Source organism: Macaca mulatta, chromosome 11 (genome assembly GCF_049350105.2).
Source record: "Macaca mulatta isolate MMU2019108-1 chromosome 11, T2T-MMU8v2.0, whole genome shotgun sequence".
Lineage (NCBI taxonomy): Eukaryota > Metazoa > Chordata > Mammalia > Primates > Cercopithecidae > Macaca > Macaca mulatta.
Window position 1 is genome coordinate 128,540,739 of NC_133416.1, and position 19,026 is coordinate 128,559,764.

General features: G+C 44.8%; 1 protein-coding gene and 1 pseudogene across 2 annotated transcripts in view; one reads left to right on the plus strand and one right to left on the minus strand.

Moving 5' to 3' along the window:
• The window catches only part of P2RX7 (purinergic receptor P2X 7), a 55,905-nt gene extending 39,298 nt beyond the window's left edge, over positions 1 to 16,607 (plus strand). The window contains exons 9-13 of the mRNA XM_001092531.5: positions 3,625 to 3,715; positions 5,386 to 5,451; positions 5,536 to 5,685; positions 8,736 to 8,837; positions 13,739 to 16,607. Of these exons, the coding sequence (XP_001092531.3) occupies positions 3,625 to 3,715; positions 5,386 to 5,451; positions 5,536 to 5,685; positions 8,736 to 8,837; positions 13,739 to 14,236 (907 nt within the window). The 3' untranslated portion in view covers positions 14,237 to 16,607. The remainder of the gene's footprint in view (positions 1 to 3,624; positions 3,716 to 5,385; positions 5,452 to 5,535; positions 5,686 to 8,735; positions 8,838 to 13,738) is intronic.
• Positions 1 to 19,026, minus strand: part of LOC114671088 (ataxin-3-like) — a 109,469-nt pseudogene that overhangs the window by 69,566 nt on the left and 20,877 nt on the right. The window lies entirely within an intron of this gene.

The following is a 19,026-nucleotide window of genomic DNA, read 5'->3' on the forward strand; positions in this document are numbered from 1 at the left end:
CTGTCACCCAGACTGGAGTGTAGTGGCGCGATCTTGGCTCACTGCAAGCTCCGCCTCCCGGGTTCACGTCATTCTCCTGCCTCAGGCTCCCCAGTAGCTGGGACTACAGGTGCCTACCACCACGCCTGGCTAATTTTTTGTATTTTTAGTAGAGACGGGGTTTCACCATGTTAGCCAGGATGGTCTCGATCTGCTGACCTTGTGATCACCTGCCTCGGCCTCCCAAAGTGCCGGGATTACAGGCGTGAGCCACCGCGCACGGCCGTCACCTTAAGTGATTCTTGCCTTCAGTTTAACAGCCACCATAACAAGACACTGGAAGCAGAAATTCACACGCTTACTACACAATGTTAACCTTCCCAGGCAAACCAACTCACATAGGGAGATAATGCCAAGCCCAGGGCAGGCAGTGGCGACGCATGCTTGCTTGTGTATTAAAAAACAAATCACTGGCTGGGCACATTGGCTCAGACCTATAATCCTAACACTTTGGGAGGCTGAGGTGGGTGCATCACTTGAGCTCAGGAGTTCAAGCCAGCCTGGGCAACACAGTGAGACCCTCATCTCTATAACAATTTTTTAAAATTAGTTGGGTGTAATGGTTTGCACCTGTAGTCCCAGCTGCCCGGAGGCTGAGGTGGGAGGATGACTTGAACCCCAGAGGTGGAGGCTGCAGTGAGCTGTGTTCGAGCCACTGCACTCCAGCCTGGGTGACAGAGCCAGATCCTGTCTCAATAAACAAAAACAAACAACAACAAGAACAACAACAAAGATAAATCACTCAATATAGCATCAGGAGAAAAAGCTCTCTTGAAATAGTCACATGCAAAGAAATTAATTCCCTCTAGTCAGAAAGAGGCACTAAAGTGCCTGAGAACATCTGATCGATTTCAATGTCAGGTTTTGAGAGGTTTTTTAAAAACAGTTTCAGATGTTTCTTACTATTTTTTGGCAGAACATCTGCCATCTGCTTTCTTCTCTCCCCTCATCTTGTAACTAGATGGTGAATTAATAACTCAGAAAAAACATATATCTATATGTAACCTTATCTAAAAGCAATCATCAAAATGTGGTGAGAAGAAGGGGCAGATTTAAAAGTTTTATGAAGCATTCATTTTAAGCCTCCTTAATTATTCTTGAAAAACAAAACACACCACTTTTCCTGACTGCAGCACTGGGGAGGGTTGCGTATTACGGGTGACTGATGAGTTGTGCCTGGGGCTTAATTTTTAAAGTTAGCACTGGGTGATGACAGAGAAAGGTCAATGCCACCGAAAGAATAATTTTTTTTTTTTTTTTTTTTTTTTGAGATGGGGTCTCACTCTGTCACCCAGGCCGGAGTGCAGTGGCGGGATCCTCAGCTTCCCGAGTAGCTGGGATTACAGACATCTGCCACCACACCCAGCTAATTTTTGTATTTTTAGTACAGACAGGGTTTCACCACCCTGAGACCATGTTGGCCAGGCTGGTCTCAAAGTCCTGACCTGAGGTGATCTGCCTACCTTGGCCTCCCAAAATGCTGGGATTACAGATGTGAGCCATTGCACCTGGCCAAGAAGAATTTATTCATACTATTCCCAAGAGATAGGGCCACACCACACTATGCCAGGCCACACCAGGCCATGCCACACTAGACAGGGCCACAGGAGGAAGTACCAGATTCAGTCAAGAGGCAGAATAAAGGGGAAAGAATGATCCAGAGCTTTATTGTGTTTCCCAATGGAAGGGCAAGGCAGGACTGGGGAAACAGCTTAGGGTAAACTACTTTGAATAATGCCAGTGGGTTCTGAGTTACAGGAATGGTCTCTAAATGTCTGGCCCTCACCCTACCTGTCCCTAAGGAGAAATACTGGAGAGTTAGAAAAGGAAGTGGTTGAGGGATTGGTTGAAGGGTTTGTAATATGATTTTCACACCCTCACAAAAGCTGGATTGCAGGGGAGATGTAAACAACTTCAGCCTTGGGAGGCCAAGATGAAAGGATGGCTTGAAGCCAGGAGTTCAAGGCTGCAACAAGCTATGAGCACAACACTGCACTCCAGCCTGGTTGAAAGAATAAGATTCTGACTCTACAAAACATTTCTGAAAAAATATTTTTTTCTTTTTTCTTTCTTTTTTTTGAAACAGTCTTGTTCTGTCACGCAGGCTGAAGTGCAGTGGTACGATCCTGGCTCACTGCAACCTCCGTCTCCTGGGTTCAAGTGATTCTTGTGCCTCAGCATCCTGAGTAGCTGGGATTACAGGCATGTGCCACCATGCCTGGCTAATTTTTGTGTTTTTTTTTTTTTTTTTTTTTTTTTGAGACAGAGTCTCGCTCTGTCGCCCAGGCTGGAGTGCAGTGGCCGGGTCTCAGCTCACTGCAAGCTCCGCCTCCCGGGTTCACGCCATTCTCCTGCCTCAGCCTCCGGAGTAGCTGGGACTACAGGCGCCCGCCACCTCGCCCGGCTAGTTTTTTGTATTTTTAGTAGAGACGGAAGTTTCACCATGATGTCCAGGCTGGTCTCGAACTCCTGACCTCAAGTGATCCACCCGCCTTGGCCTCCCAAAGTGCTGGGATTATAGATGTAAGCCACCTTGCCCGGTTGAAAATTTTAACAATAAAAATTAGCCACGTGTGGTGGTGCACGCTTGTAGTCCCACCCAGCCACTTGGGAGGCTGAAGTGGGAGTATCACTTGGGCCCAGGAGGTGGAGGCTGCAGTGAGCTCTGATCATCTGATCATGCCAGTGCTCTCCAACCTGGGTGACAGAACAAGACCCCACCTCAAAACACACAAACAAAACAAAAAACACAACTTCAGCCTTTAGTTTGGCCCTGTGATTAATGATTGCCAAATAGACATATACAGAATCTAAGAAAACACAGTTTGCTGAGGTGTGCCTGTCCCCAGTCCAGTAATTAGTATCTAAGATTTACCACCATCCACTCCCACTTTGTTCTAGATGCCAAACCTCTTCTTCCCCCTTAAGGAATAGTCATATTGCTTGAAGTTATTTTTTTTTTAATTTATCTGCTTGTTGTTAATCCTGTATTGTTTCAAGATGTGCATTTTAATCTTAAGCGACAAGCTGATTTTCTGTCACTCTGAGATGATGCAAGTACAGGCGGTGACACGGGGAGGGGGATGCTTTTTGGTTCCAGGTGGTTAGAGAGAGTCACCCAGCGCTTTGGATTGTGTTCCTTCCCCTGCCACCTGTCACAGAGCCAGGGGACAGACCAGGAGGACTAGATGGGCCACTGTTTTGGCTTTTCCTTCCATAAAATACCAGCATTTTTTGCCAGATGCAGTGGCTTATGCCTGTAACCCCAGCACTTTGGGAACCTGAGGCAGGCAAATCACTTGAGCTCAGGAGTTCGAGACCAGCCTGGGCAACACGGCAAAAGCCCATCTCTACAAAAAATACAAAAATTAGCCGAGCATGGTGGTGCATGCCTGTAGTCCCACCTGCCTGGGAGACTGAGGTGGAAGAATCTCCTGAGCCTAGGAAGTCAAGGCTGCAGTGAGCGGTAATCCCGGTGCTGCACTCCAGCCTGGGCAACAGAGTGAGACCCTGTCTCAAAAAAAACCCCAAAAGCCCAACACCTTCAAAGAGATCTTATAAATACAGATCCTTTTCTTCCTACAGATATGCCAAGTACTACAAGGAAAACAATGTTGAGAAACGGACTCTGATAAAAGTCTTTGGGATCCGTTTTGACATCCTGGTTTTTGGCACCGTAAGTCTCCTTTCCCAGCTCCGGGCACCGGCATCCTATGACTGTGTCCTAATTACTGCTGTGGGGCCTCCATGGAGGAAAGGGTTTTGGTCACAGCCGTTAGCTAGCACTGGGCATTTCGCACATGGCATAAAAGAGGAAGAAGATGTCCTCGGGGTGCTGTCCCTGAATGAGTCATCTGACGAGTACAGGAGTGGGCCTGGAAAGCAGTTCACACATTCGGCTTTAAAAATACTCTGATACTTAACAAGAGGGAGAAAGAAATCTCCTGTAAAATAATTTGTAAGTAACAGAATCCAATTCAAATTGGCTTAAGGGGAAAAAAAAAATGTTTTCAATGGGCTTTTTTGGGTTCACATAACTGAAAAAATTCCAGGGGTTATTTTTAAGCTACAAGCATGGTTGGATCCAGGTGTTAAAACAACATCATCATCATCAAGAACTTGCCACCCTCTGTGTCTTATATACGTCCTCCTTGGTCTTGGCATCATCCCCAGACCAGCCATCTCTCTATGAAGGTATCAAGCAGCACCTTCGATCTGACCGGTTTAGCAACCTCAGTGAAAAGAAAATGCCTCTTTGCCAGAAGGTTCAGCAAAGGTCTCAGACAAATGTCATCGGCTCTGATTGGCCCACTGTGGACGACATGCCCACCGCCGAACTAATCACTGTGACCAGGGTCAGGCCATACTCCCAATGGTTGGTCTTGAACCAACCCTAACTCAGCCCAGGGGCCAGCGGAGAGGCCAACACCCCAGCCCCTTCCACACACACACACACACACACACACACACTACATGGACTGAAAAGAAAATTGGAGTGTTGCCCTCTGAAGACAGAAGGAGAAGATGCCAGGTATGCAAAAATCAACATATCCCACGACATGATATCCAAGAGCATGTTATCTATGTAAGATGGTGATAAGCAGGACGAGAAGCAATGAGATATAGCTGAAAGAATGCAAAGACCACCGGGAATAAAAACCACAAGGCTGGGCCAGGCACAGTGGCTCACGCCTGTAATCCAAGCTCTTTGGAAGGCTGAGGCAGGTGGATCACGAGGTCAGGAGTTCAAGACCAGCCTGGCCAACATGGTGAAACCCTGTCTCTACTAAAAATGCAAAAAATTAGGTGGGTGTGGTAGTGGGTGCCTGTCATCCCAGCTACTTGGGAGGCTGAGGCAGGAGAATCACTTGAACCCAGGAGGTGGAGCTTGCAGTGAGCTGAGATCATGCCAGTGCACTCCAGCCAGGGCAATAGTGCAAGACTCTGTCTCAAAAAAAAAAAAAAAAAAAAAAACCACGAGGCCACCCAGACATTCCTTCCCTCTGCTTCTGAAGTAATGTCAAACCTTTTGGAGAAGAAGCTTGTCTGAAATCCTCACCTTGTATGAAGAAATGACAGCCCTTCGGTGGGTCTCTCCTTAATGTGTGGGCCCCAGTGCTTGTTCATGTAAACCTTTATGGGTCTAAGCATACCCTGCATGGCTGAAGCAGGATGCCTGAGAGTCAGCTTCAGTCTGCGTAGTCTCTGCCTCGGCCAGCACTTGAATGCATCTATCCAAGTCACAGTAGGAGGCTCCGCTCCCTGATAGAACCAAGCATTGCACGCTGAAGCAAAAGAGCGCTGCTCTGAATTTCACCTGAGTAAACTCTCCCACTCTGTTTTTAGGGAGGAAAATTTGACATTATCCAGCTGGTTGTGTACATCGGCTCAACCCTCTCCTACTTCGGTCTGGTAAGAGATTCTCTTTTCCGCGCATTAGGAAAATGGTTTGGAGAAGGAAGTTACTAACGTGGCGCTTGTCTGCGTTTTCCACAGGCCACTGTGTTCATTGACTTCCTCATCAACACTTACTCCAGTAACTACTGTCGCTCCCATATTTATCCCTGGTGCAAGTGCTGTCAGCCCTGTGTGGTCAACGAATACTACTACAGGAAGAAGTGCGAGTCCATTGTGGAGCCAAAGCCGGTGAGGCCGCTGTGTTCACAGGACACCAAGACACGGAGAGATTCCGTGAAATCACTGAGCAATGAACGAAAGTTAGGCCCAAATCACAGGCTTCATCCTGTAGTGGATACGTCTCTGGGCTCTACCCCGATCAACCAACTCTCAGATAAATTCTTGGGTCTTAGAGAAGAATAGAAACAAAAAATGGAGGGGCAAGATAGAGGGAAGGCAATTTTTTACATCCAGGACTTGCCAATTTTGTCATTTATTTATTTATTTATTTTCAGATGGAGTCTTGCTCTATCACCCAGGCTGGAGTGCCTCCCAGGTTTAAGTGATTCTCCTGCCTCAACCTCCCAAGTAGCTGGGACCACAAGTACACACCACCACACCCAGCTACTTTTTATATTTTTAGTAGAGACAGTGCTTAGCTATGTTGGCCAGGCTGGTCTCAAACTCCTGACTTCAAATGATCCACCCACTCTGCCAGCCACAGTGCTGAGATTACAAGTGTAAGCCACTGAGCCCAGTCTGTTTTGTCATTTATTAAATTGGTATAGCCAAAAAAAAAGAGAAAAGAATAACGACTTTAGAGAACAATTTGGCAGTGACTAATGTTTAAATGGGACATACTTTACAGCCTGGCATTTTCAGTTCTTCATACCTGCCCTAGAAAAATACTCACATGAGTACCCAAGCAATACACGAGTGCAAGATGTACAAAGCAGGATTGTTTATTAAATTATCAATCATATATGATTATTAACAGTGAAGAAATAGCATCTAACCAAATATCCAACAGGTGAATGGTGAAAGAAACTATGGTAAATTCATAGAAAGGAATACCAGGCACCAGTTAAAAAAAATGAGATAGATAATAATAATGGCAAACACTTACACAGCACTTCTAAATGCTTTATACATTAACTCACTGAATCTTCACAACAACCTGATGTAGACAGATGCTACTATTATCTCTTTCTGTGGATGAGGAAATCGAGCTATAGGAAGGTTAAATAATTGGCCCAAGGCTGGGCACAGTGGCTCATGCTTGTAATCCCAACATTTTGGGAGGCTGAGGCAGGCAGATCACTTGAGGTCAAGAGTTCCAGACCAGCCTCGCCAACATGGTGAAACCCCATCTCTACTAAAAATACAAAAATTAGCCAGGCATGGTGGTGCACGCCTGAAGTCTCAGCTGCTTGGGAGGCTGAGGCAGGAGAATTGCTTGAACCTAGTTGGCAGAGGTTGCAGTGAGCCAAGATTATACCATTGCACTCCAGCCTGGGTGACAGAGGGAAACTCTGTCTCAAAAAAAAAAAAAAAAAAAAAAAAAAAAAATTATAGGGCTTGACAAGAGCAGATCTCCAAGACATTTGTTAAAAGAAAAAAAAAATCACTTGGACTCGGGAAGGGGAATATCACACGCCGGGGCCTATCATGGGGAGGGGGGAGGGGGGAGGGGGGAGGGGGGAGGGATTGCATTGGGAGTTACACCTGATGTAAATGACGAGTTGATGGGTGCTGACGAGTTGATGGGTGCAGCACAGCAACATGGCACAAGTATACATATGTAACAAACCTGCACATTATGCACATGTACCCTAGAACTTAAAGTATAATAATAATAAAAAATAAATTAAAAAAAAAAGAAAAAAAAGCAAACTGTAGAGCAATATATATTATATGATATATAGGATTAAAAAACCACTAGACACAGAAGCTAATCTATATCTTTTCTGCATGTATATTCTATATATACAGAAGTGTACACACACACACATATACATATGTGTGGTTGTATATATGTACACAAAATTGTACCAGTGGCTGCTTCTGGAAAGGAGCTTAGGTGGGGGAGTAGTCAAAGAGATTTCAGCGTCATCTGTATTGTTTTGATTTGATTAATCCATTGGACTTTATTAAGCAGGTCCTCTGCATTCAACTCCATGATTTTCCCCAAAAAGAAATCTCTGGTACCTAAAAACAAAAGTGATTCGCTGGACGCGGTGGCCTGTAATCCCAGCACTTTGGGAGGCCAAGGTGGGCGGATCACCTGAGGTCAGGAGTTCAAAACCCGCCTGGCCAACATGGAGAAACCCCGTCTCTACTAAAAATACAAAAAAGTAGTGGGGTGTGGTGGCACATGCCTGTAATCCCAGCTTCTCCAGAGGCTGAGGCAGGAGAATCACTTGAACCCAGGAGGTGGAGGTTGCAGTGAGTCAGGATCGCGCCATTGCACTCCAGCCTGGGCAACAAGAGCCAGCAACATGATTGTCTTGTTCCAGCAGCTGAATGCACAATTCACTGTCCATTGTATATGCATTCACAATTTGAAATAAAAGTTCATCTTTATAGCTAAAACTAATCACTACTTAATGGCCCAAGATGAGATGAAATTTAACAAACATATAAATAATTTAAGTTGCAATAGTACAACTTTCTGGAGATACTGAATCTAGAGTTACTGAAATTGAGATAATACCACAAAGAAATTGTACGCAGCAATTGGGGGATCCAATGTAAAAACATTAAGCAGTAAGCTGTGGCTATGTTGAATTTACAAATTAAGATGCATGGGGTTCTGCCCAGCGCTGTGGCTCATGCCTGTAATTCCAGCACTTTGGGAGGCCAAAGTGGGGGGGATCACCTGAAGTCGGGAGTTCAAGACCAGCCTGCCCAACATGGAGAAACCCCATCTCTACTAAAAATACAAAATTAACTGGGCGTGGAGGTGCATGCCTGTAATCCCAGCTACTCAGGAGGCTGAGGCAGCATAATCACTTGAACCTGGGAGGCGGAGGTTGCAGTGAGCCAAGATCGCGCCACTGCACTCCAGCCTGGGCAACAAGAGCAAACTCTGTCTCAAAAAAAGAAAAAAAAAAGCATGGGGTTCCATTTCTGATTTACCTTTAGACTCAGAAATCATTTATTCTTGGTCAATGAGAGTTTTGAGCCAGTTTGTTCAATAGTCTATCATTTGGCACATAGGAATTACAATTGCCTTTAGATAGGCAATTCTTGATAATTCTGTACAAAAATGGGTAAACTTTTAAACCGTCTTTTCCTAGACATTAAAGTATGTGTCCTTTGTGGATGAATCCCACATTAGGATGGTGAACCAGAAGCTACTAGGGAGAAGTCTGCAAGATGTCAAGGGCCAAGAAGTCCCAGTAAGTTAAACCATTTTGCCTTTATTTTTTAAAGAAAATTTACTATTAAATATAAACCCATCTAGAAACTTGTACAAATCAAAACTGATGGATTTGAACAAAGTAAACATACTCATGTAACCAGCACTCAGATTAAACAACTGAAAATTACTAGCAGGAGTCCCTTTTATGCCCTGCTCCAATCACTACCCTTTCTGTTTTTTTTAATTTTTAAAATTTGGCTGGGCATGGTGGCTCACACCTGCAATCCCAGCACTTTGGGAGGCCAAGGCAGGTGGATCACTTGAGGTCAGGAGTTCAAGACCAACCTGGCCAACATGGTGAAACCCTGTCTCTACTAAAAATACAAAAATCAGCCAGGTGGTGTGGTGGCATACATGTAATCTCAGCTACTCAGGAGGCTGAGGCAGGAGAATCGCTTGAACCCAGGAGGTGGAGGTTGCAGTGAGCCGAGATTGTGCCACTGCACTCCAGCCTGGGTGACAGAGCAAGACTCCATCTCAAAAAAAAAAGAGAAAAAAATGTATATTTTTAAATTACAAATGAGGTGTCACTACGTTGCCCAGGATGGTCTCAAGCAATCCTCCTGCCTCGGCTCTACCAAGTCCACCCAACTGCCCTCTCTTAAAAGTAGTCATTATCGGCCGGGCGCGGTGGCTCAGGCCTGTAATCCCAGCACTTTGGGAGGCCGAGGCGGGCGGATCACAAGGTCAGGAGATCGAGACCACGGTGAAACCCCGTCTCTACTAAAAATACAAAAAATTAGCTGGGCGCAGTGGCGGGCGCCTGTAGTCCCAGCTACTCAGGAGGCTGAGGCAGGAGAATGGCGTAAACCCAGGAGGTGGAGCTTGCAGTGAGCCGAGATCGCGCCACTGCACTCCAGCCTGGGCGACAGAGCGAGACTCCGTCTCAAAAAACAAACAACAACAACAAAAAAAGTAGTCATTATCCTGTATCCAAAGATTAATTTTACTTTCTGCTAGAATTTTCTAAAAGTTGAATCATGTAGTGTGTAAGTGGTACATACTCGGTTGAGTGTCTGGCTTCCTTTACTTAACATTATTTTTGCGAGAGTCATTCATGACGCTGTATATAGTTCATTCCCATTGTATAATTCCGTTTTATAAGCATCCAACTTACTCAGCCATCCTACTGTTGATGGACATTTGGGTAGTGTCCAGTTTGGGGCTAATGCCAATAATGCTGCTATGCTCAACATACGGTACTCTACTGGGCAGTTACCTAAGAGTGGAATTGCTGAGTCATAAGGCAGACATATATTCAGTTTTAGGAGATACTAACAAACAGTGCTACAAAATGGTTGTTCTTATTCGCACTCTCCCCAACAGTTCTGGCTGCTGGGCATCTTCAATTTCCTAGGGCTGAATTACCATACACTAAGCGGCTTAAAGAACAGAAATGGCTGGTGGCTCACGCCTGTAATCCCAGCACTTTGGGAGGCCGAGGTGGGCAGATCACCTGAGGTCGGGAGTTTGAGACCAGCCTGACCAACATGGAGAAACCCCATCTCTACTAAAAATACCAAAATTAGCCAGGCATGGTAGCACATGCCTGTAATCCCAGCTGCTCGGGAGGCTGAGGCAGGAAAATTGCTTGAACCTGGGAGGCAGATGTTGTGGTGAGCTGAGATCGCACCATTGCACTCCAGCCTAGGCAACAAGAGCAAAACTCCATCTCAAAAACAACAACAACAACAACAGAAACATATTCTGTCACAGTTCTAGAGCCTAGAAGTCTGAAATTAAGGTGTTGGTAGGGCCCCTCTCTATCTGAAGGCTCTAGGGAGGAATCTTTCCTTGCCTCTTCCTGCCATCTAATGTTTTATGACATTGACCAGGACCTCCAGTACAATACTGAACAGAAATGGTAATAGCAGCCATCTCTGCTTCATTCCCTATCTTAGGGAGAAAGGCTTTTATACTCCACTATTCATTATACTATTTGCAGTAAGTTTTTGTTTGTTCGTTTGTTTGTTTTGAGATGCAGTCTCACTCTGACGCCCAGGCTAGAGTGCAGTAGTGTGATCTTGGCTCACCACGACCTCTGCCTCCTGGGTTCAAGCAATCCTGCTGCCTCTGCCTCCCAAGTAGCTGACATTACAGGTGTGCACTACCATGCCTGGCTAATTTTTGTGTTTTTAGTAGAGACAGAGTTTTGCCATGTTGGCCAGGCTGGTCTCCAACTCCTGACCACAGGTGATCCGCCCACCTCAGCCTCCCAAAGTGCTGGGATTACAGGAGTGAGCCACTGCATCCAGCCTGCAGTATGTTTTTAAGAATGTGCTATTAGGTCAGAAAATTCCCTTCTGTTTCTAGTTTGCTAAGCACTTTTACCATTAATGGATATTGATTTCTGAAATAATGTCTTATTTGTTTTCTGGCCGGGTACAGTAGCTCATGCCTGCAATCCCAACACTTTGAGAGGCCAAGGTGGGCGGATCACCTGAGGTCATAAGCTCGAGAACAGCCTGGCCAACATGGCGAAACCTTGTCTCTTTTAAAAGTACAAAAATTAGCCGGGCATGGTGGTGCACACCTGTAATCCCAGCTACTCAGGACTGAGTTGGGAGAACTGATTGAACCTGGGAGGTGGAGGCTGCAGTTAGCTGAGATCATGCCACTGCACTCTAGCCTGGGCAACAGAACAAGACTCCATCTCAAAAAAAAAAAAAAAAAAAGTTTTTCTGCTCCTTTTGAAATACCAATGAGTTTTCTTCTTTTTTTCTGTTAGGTGGTGAATTGTACTGATTGATTTTCAAATATTAAGCCAACCTTGCATTCCTGAAGTAAACTCAATTTGAATGTGTTGTACTATTCTTTGTATTTATTGCTGAATTCCATTCACTAATATTTAGGATTTTTACATCTCTTCTTGAGAAAGACTGACCAAAGTGTTTCCATTCTAATGTTCTTATTGGATTTGTGTATGAAGTGAACTACAGTCATGTGTCACTTAATGATGGGGATATGTTCTGAAAAATGCATCAGTAGCTGATTCTGTGGTTGTCTGAATATCATAGACTCTATTTACACAAACCTAAATGGAATAGCCTAATATACACTTAGGTAACATGGTGTAGTCTACTGCTCCCAGGCTGCAAACCTGTACAGCATGTTACTATACTGAATACTGTAAGCAACTGTAACAGAATGGTAAGATTTGTATATCTAAATATAGAAAAGGTACAGTGAAAATATGATATATAAAGCTAAAAAATGGTACATCTGCATAGGGCACTTACCATGAATGGAGCTTGCAGGACTGAAAGTTGCTCTGGGTGAGTCGGTCAGTGAGTGAGTGGTGAGTGAATGTGAAAGCCTAGGTTGTTACTGTGCACCACAGTAGACTTCATAAACACTGTATGCTTAGGCTACACTAAATTTATTTCAAAATATTTATCTTTCTTCAATAAATCAATCTTAGCTTACTGTGACTTTTTTACTTTATAAATTTTTAAATTTTTTAAACTTTGTACAGTGGTATAAAAATATTTTCTTTCTCAGCAGGTGTGGTAGCTCACGCTTACAATCCCAGCACTTTGGGAGGTCGAGGTGGGTGGATCACAAGGTCAGGAGATCAAGACCATCCTGGCCAACATGGTGAAACCCTGTCTCTACTAAAAATACAAAAAAATAGCCAGGCGTGGTGGTAGGCACCTGTTGTCCTAGCTACTTGGGAGGCTGAGGTAGGAAAATGGCATGAACCTGGGAGGCAGAGCTTGCAGTGAGCCAAGATCGTGCCACTGCACTCCAGCCTGGGTGACAGAGCAAGACTCCATCTCAAAATAATAATAATAATAACAATTCTTTCTCTATATCTTTATTCTATATACTGTTTTCTATTTTTAACATTTTTTATTTTTATTTTTACTTTTTAAACATTTTTGTTAAAAACCAAGTTACGGCTGGGTGTGGTGGCTCATGCTTGTAATCCCAGCACTTTGGGAGGCTGAGGTGGGTGGATCACTCGAGGTCAGGAGCTCAACACCAGCCTGGCCAATATGGTGAAACTGTCTCTACTAAAAATATAAAAATTAGCTGGGTGTGGTGGTGCACGCCTGTAGTCCCAGCTACTCAGGAGGCTGAGGCAGAAGAATCACTTGAACCCGGGAGGTGGAGGTTGCACTGAGCCAAGATCATGCCACTGCACTCCAGCCTGGGAAACAGAGCAAGACTCTGTCTCAAAAAAAAAAAAAAAAAATTTCCGATAGTGCTAAGTCCTGGGAAGAATGTGGAACACCACAGTGTGATAAGGGAATCACGTGGGAGAAAAGCTGCTAGATAGGGTAGTCAGGACAGGAGGTGACATCTCAACAGAGGCCTAGCTTTTCTGAATTTCATTTTCCAAAATCTGTAAAATAGGCCGGGTGCAGTGGCTCATGCCTGTAATCCCAGCACTTTGGGAGGCTGAGGCGGGCAAATCACCTGAGGTCAGGAGTTCCAAACCAGCCTGGCCAATATGTTGAAATACCATTTCTACTAGAAATACAAAAGAATTAGCTGGACATGGTGGCGTACACCTGTAATCCAAGCTACTTAAGAGGCTAAGGCATGAAAATTGCCTGAACCTGGGAGGTGGAGGTTAGAGTGAGCTGACAGGTCACAAGACTGTGCTCCAGCCTAAGCGAGTGAGACCCTCTTTCAAAAAAAAAAAAAATCTGTAAAATAGAGACAAGGATACATTACCTCACAAGCATCTTCAAAGGCTTGAATGCGGCAATGCTTACAGAACACATGCATGGTCCTGATATCTACACCTAATAAATGACGGCTACTATAACTCATGTAATATTAAGTGTAACTTTGTAAGTTAATAAAATTAAAGAACCTAGAACCTGAGGGCTTGTCATTGCTAATAGGTTTGGAAACTTGCTTTTTCAGAGACCTGCAATGGACTTCACAGATTTGTCCAAGCTGCCCCTGGCCCTCCATGACCCACCCCCGATTCCTGGACAACCAGGGGAGATGCAGCCGCTTAGAGAGGAGGCGACTCCTAGATCCAGGGACAGCCCCGTCTGGTGCCAGTGTGGAAGCTGCCTTCCGTCCCAACTCCCCAAGAGCCACAGGTGCCTGGAGGAGCTGTGCTGCCGGAAAAAGCCAGGGGCCTGCATCACCACCTCAGAGCTGTTCAGGAAGCTGGTCCTGTCCAGACACGTCCTGCAGTTCCTCCTGCTCTACCAGGAGCCCTTGCTGGCGCTGGATGTGGATTCCACCAACAGCCGGCTGCGACACTGTGCCTACAGGTGCTATGCCACCTGGCGCTTCGGCTCCCAGGACATGGCTGACTTTGCCATCCTGCCCAGCTGCTGCCGCTGGAGGATCCGAAAAGAGTTTCCCAAGAGTGAAGGGCAGTACAGTGGCTTCAAGAGTCCTTACTGAAGCCAGGCACCATGGCTCACGTCTGTAATCTCAGCCCTTTGGGAGGCCGAGGCAGGCAGATCACCCGAGGTTGGGAGTTGGAGACCAGCCTGGCTAACAAGGCGAAATCCCGTTTGTACTAAAAATACAAAAATCAGCCAGACATGGTGGTGTGCACCTGTAATCCCAGCTACTCGGGAGGCTGAGGCACGAGAATCACTTGAACCTGGGAGGCGGAGGTTGTAGTGAGCCGAGATTGTGCCACTGCACTCCAGCCTGGGAGGCACAGCAAACTGTCTCAAAAAAAAAAAAAAAAGAGTCCTCACCGATAGCAGGGGCTGCAGTAGCCATATTAACATGACCTTTACTAGCAACTTGAACTTCACCTGCAAAGCTCTGTGGCCACAGTTTTAGCCAAAGGGAAATGTGCTTTCATCTTCTATAGCTCTCTGTGTCTGACAGCAAAGTGACCTGGTTAAACAAACCAGAATCCCTCTGCATGGACTGAGAGCAAACAGATTGAGATGTCAGTTTCAACTCTGTCCCTAGGAAGTTGTGTGACCCTAGGCCTCTCACCTCTGTGCCTCTGTCTCCTCGTTGCCCAACTACTATCTCAGAGATATTGTGAGGACAGACTGAGACAGACATTGCACATTAACTGTCTTGTTAATGTGTAAAGATCTACGTGAATGCAAAACATTTCATTATGAGATCAGACTAGGATAATGTCCAACTAAAAACAAACCCTTTTCGTCCTGGTTGGAGAATGTAGAGGATTAAAGGTGGCCACAGATTCTTTGACACTCAAGTCCCCCAAGACTTAAGGGTTTATCTCCTCCCCTTGAGTATGGGTGGCTCTGATTGTTTTATCCAAAAGTGGAAGTGACATTGTGTCAGTTTCAGATCCTGGTCTTAAGAAGCTGACAGCTTCTACTTCCTGTCCCTTGGAACTCTTGCTATCCGGGAAGCCAGACTCCATTTAAAAGTCTGCCTATCCTGGCCAGACGTGGTGGCTCACATCTGTAATCCCAGCACTTCGGGAGACCAAGGCAGGCAGATCACTTAAAGTCAGGAGTCTGAGACCAGACTCGCCAACATGGTGAAACCATATCTCTAATAAAAATACAAAAATTATCTGGGCATGGTGGCGGGCACCTGTAGTCCTAGCTATAAGGAGGCTGAGACAGGAGAAACACTTGAACCTGGGAGGTGGAGTTGTATTGAGCTGAGATCGTGCCACTGCACTCCAGGTTGGGTGACAGAGTGAGACTCCATCTCAAAAAAAAAAAAGTCTGCCTATCCTGAGACCACCCTGCTGTGAGGAAGCCCAAGCAGCCATGTGGACAGTGCCTGACCAGCCCCAGCTTTCAAGCCATCCAAGCCCAGTCACCAAACATGAGAGAGAAGAAGCCTTCAGGTGATTCTACTAACATATGACTGATACCACATGATACATCCCAAATGAGAACTGCCCCATAAATCCAGAAAACCAAATTGTTATCTTAAGTCACTAAGTTTTGGGCTTGTCTGTTCCACAGCAACAGATAACTGGAACAGAGAGCAAACCTGACGAATGGGCACACAGACTCAGCCCATACCTTCCCTGGTTCTAATGTTCTTAGGGAGCCCAGACTAACCCTGGAACTCTCAGGAACTTAGGTTTCCACTGGACAGTTCTAGAAGGGCTATGGACCAAATCAGGTAACTCACCAGACCAGCCTTGGAATCTATCAAATCTAACTGCTGAGCTACACAATGCATTCCAATCCTCATCACAATTCTATGACTGAAGGCTGGATGCAGTGGCTCAAGCCTGTAATCCCAGCACTTTGGGAGGCCGAGGCGGGTGGATCACCTGAAGTCAGGAGTTCGAGACCAGCCTGGCCAACATGGTGAAACCCTGTCTCTACTAAGAATACAAAAATTAGATGGGCGTGGTGGTGGGCGCCTGTAATCCCAGCTACTTGGGAGGCTGAGTCAGGAGAATCTCTTGAACCTGGAAAGTGGAGGTTGCAATGAACCAAGATAGTGCCACTGCACTCCAGCCTGGACGACAGAGCAAGACTCTGTCTCGAAAACAAAAAACAAAACAAAACAAAACAATTCCATGACTGAAAGTGACTAAAAAGCTGCCTTTGTGCCATTAACACCCTGCACTTTGCAGCCAATCAGAACTGACGCAGTCTGGGTGCTAGCTACTTCAAACCACACCTTTACCATTTCCACACATCAACTGCCGAGAATATGAAAATGCGTGACAGGTTTTAGGATCCTGCTTCAGAATTTCCTTTTCCTGGTTTGGTCACTAGAGTTGGCTATTTATCTGTTTCTAAACAACTGCCATTTTATCGAATAGTTTAGAGACCACTATTAAATATTGTGACTGATGAAAGATCTGTGAATTTTTTTACACATATTCTAAGAGTTACCATTTTGATACCTTTTAAAAACCAGCAGCTTTCTACTATATTCATGTAAGACAGCATGAATAAAAATGTTTTTTGATACAGGGTTTTATCTGGCTTTAAACTCAGGAACCAAGTTAATTATGCCAGATTGAACTTTGATTTTTACTACCTTTTCAAAGACATTTTAAAAAGTGGATAATTATACGTATATAATATGCATAATATTTCTTTGGAGCTGACATTTCTTTACTCCACGAATTCTATGTTACTGTTACATCTTTCCGTTCTGATGGCCTCTGGGCCTTTGTACCTTTGTCTTTGGTGCCTTATTCCTAGTATGTTTCTATCACCTTAATGAGGCCGCAGACGGAGTCAGAATGTGAAATTACAAATAATCACTGGATCCATCTACTGTTTTCCATCACCTTCCCCACTGATGCTCTGGGTAAGACAGTGATGTGTCACTTCAACTGTGTGTAATATGTCAGACACGTCCTATAATAACAGGCGTCATATTTGTATTCTTATTTTTAGTTTACTGTAGAAAATAATGGCATCACCAAAGGTGATGAGAGTTTTTGTAGGATCTGTTTTCTTATACTTAAAGACAGTCTTCTGTTATGGTAATTGCCAGTATTCATGGCTTCCTCTCTGCGTCAGAAGAGAAGGGATCTGCTTTCTCTTGGCTGATTTCACATAGTATTGGTAATAGACTTGCATTTCTCTTTCTAAAGGGGAATAACTTTTTAAACCCTTCCTGATTTTAGCCTGGCAATGTAAGTGTCCTTAATGTGATTGTTTTGATAATTAAAAAAAAAAAAGTATAATTTGTTTATTTAAATCTTTCCTTTCTTTTCAGAAGGTCCCCAAATCATAGTTAACTCATTCATGGACGCAATCATTCAACAACTATTCAATGAGGCACTCTCTAGAGACTAAGGATAAATAAGGTTGCCAGTCTCATGGAGATATGAGGAGATGGAAATTAATCAAATAATTCAAGCAAATGGAATCTTGCAACTTGTGCTGAGTATCATGGTGAAGAGGCAAATGATGGCATGAGAGCTTATAGTAGGGGAATTTGGCCTATTTGGGAAGATCAGCCTACCTGAGGAAGGAATGTTTTAGCTAAAATCTGAAGGATGAGTACTACTTAACTAGTGAGTGGGGGAGGAAAGAGCATTCTAGCAGAGAGAACAGTATGTGCAAAGGTCCTGAGGCAGGAAAAGCAGAGCAGGTTTTTAGAACTTAAAGGAGACCTATATGACTGTGCCATAAACAGTACAGGGAAGTAAAGCATGAGTCACAGTTGGACAAGCAGGCAGGGGCTAGCAGCCTGTGGGCCATGGTAGAGTTTGTCTTTATCCTAAGACTTAAGCCAGGTAAGGGTTCTAATCAGGAGCCTGTTAAGATCACATTTAATTTTTATTTTTATTTATTTTTATTTTATTTTATTTTATTATTTTTTTTTTGAGATGGAGTCTTGCTCTGTTGCCCAGGCTGGAGTGCAGTGGCTCAACCTTAGCTCACTGCAACCTCTGCCTCCTGGGTTCAAGTGATTCTCCTGCCTCAGCCTCTTGAGTGTCTGGGATTACAGGCGCCTGCCACCACGCCCAGCTAATTTTTGTATTTTTAATAGAGATGGGGTTTCACCATGTTGGCCAGGCTGGTCTCGAATGCCTGACCTCGAGTGATCTGCTGGCCTCAGCCTCCCACAGTGCTGGGATTACAAGCATGAGCCACCATACCCAGCCTTATTTTTTATTCTATTCTATTCTGTTGTATTCTATTCTATTTTGAGATGGAGTTTCACTCTTGTTTCCCAGGCTGGAGTGCAATGGCACTATCTCAGCTCACTGCAACCTCTACTTCCTGGGTTCAATCAATTCTCCTGCCTCAGCCTCCTGAGTAGCCAGGATTATAGGCACCTGCCATCATGCCCGGCTAATTTTTATATTTTTAGTAGAGACGGAGTTTCTCCATGTTGGCCAGGCTGGTCCTGAATGCCTGACCTTAAGTGATCCACTGGCCTCGGTCTCCCAAAGTGCTGGGATTACAGGCGTGAGCCACCGCGCCCAGCCACCATATTAATGTTTAAAAGATCACTGTGATCGCTGTGTGGAAAATGAGCTGGGAGTGGTGGTGGATATAGTTTTTGTTTCAGTCTTTCGCTACTCCATGAAACATTTGCCCCACATATGCAGCCACATTGAATGTTTTTCTTTTCTCCCCTCCTCTTCCTCTTGGGAAGTCACCAAAAAAAAAAGAAAGGAAAAAAAAATCAGCAGCAAGAGAAAAGGAGGAAAAGCTGTGGTGTGCCTTGAATTTTGGAATGGCTCCTGTCCCAGGCTGGCAGGGATGAGTCTGCATGTTGAGCTTCAGATCACAGGAAGGAGTGCACCA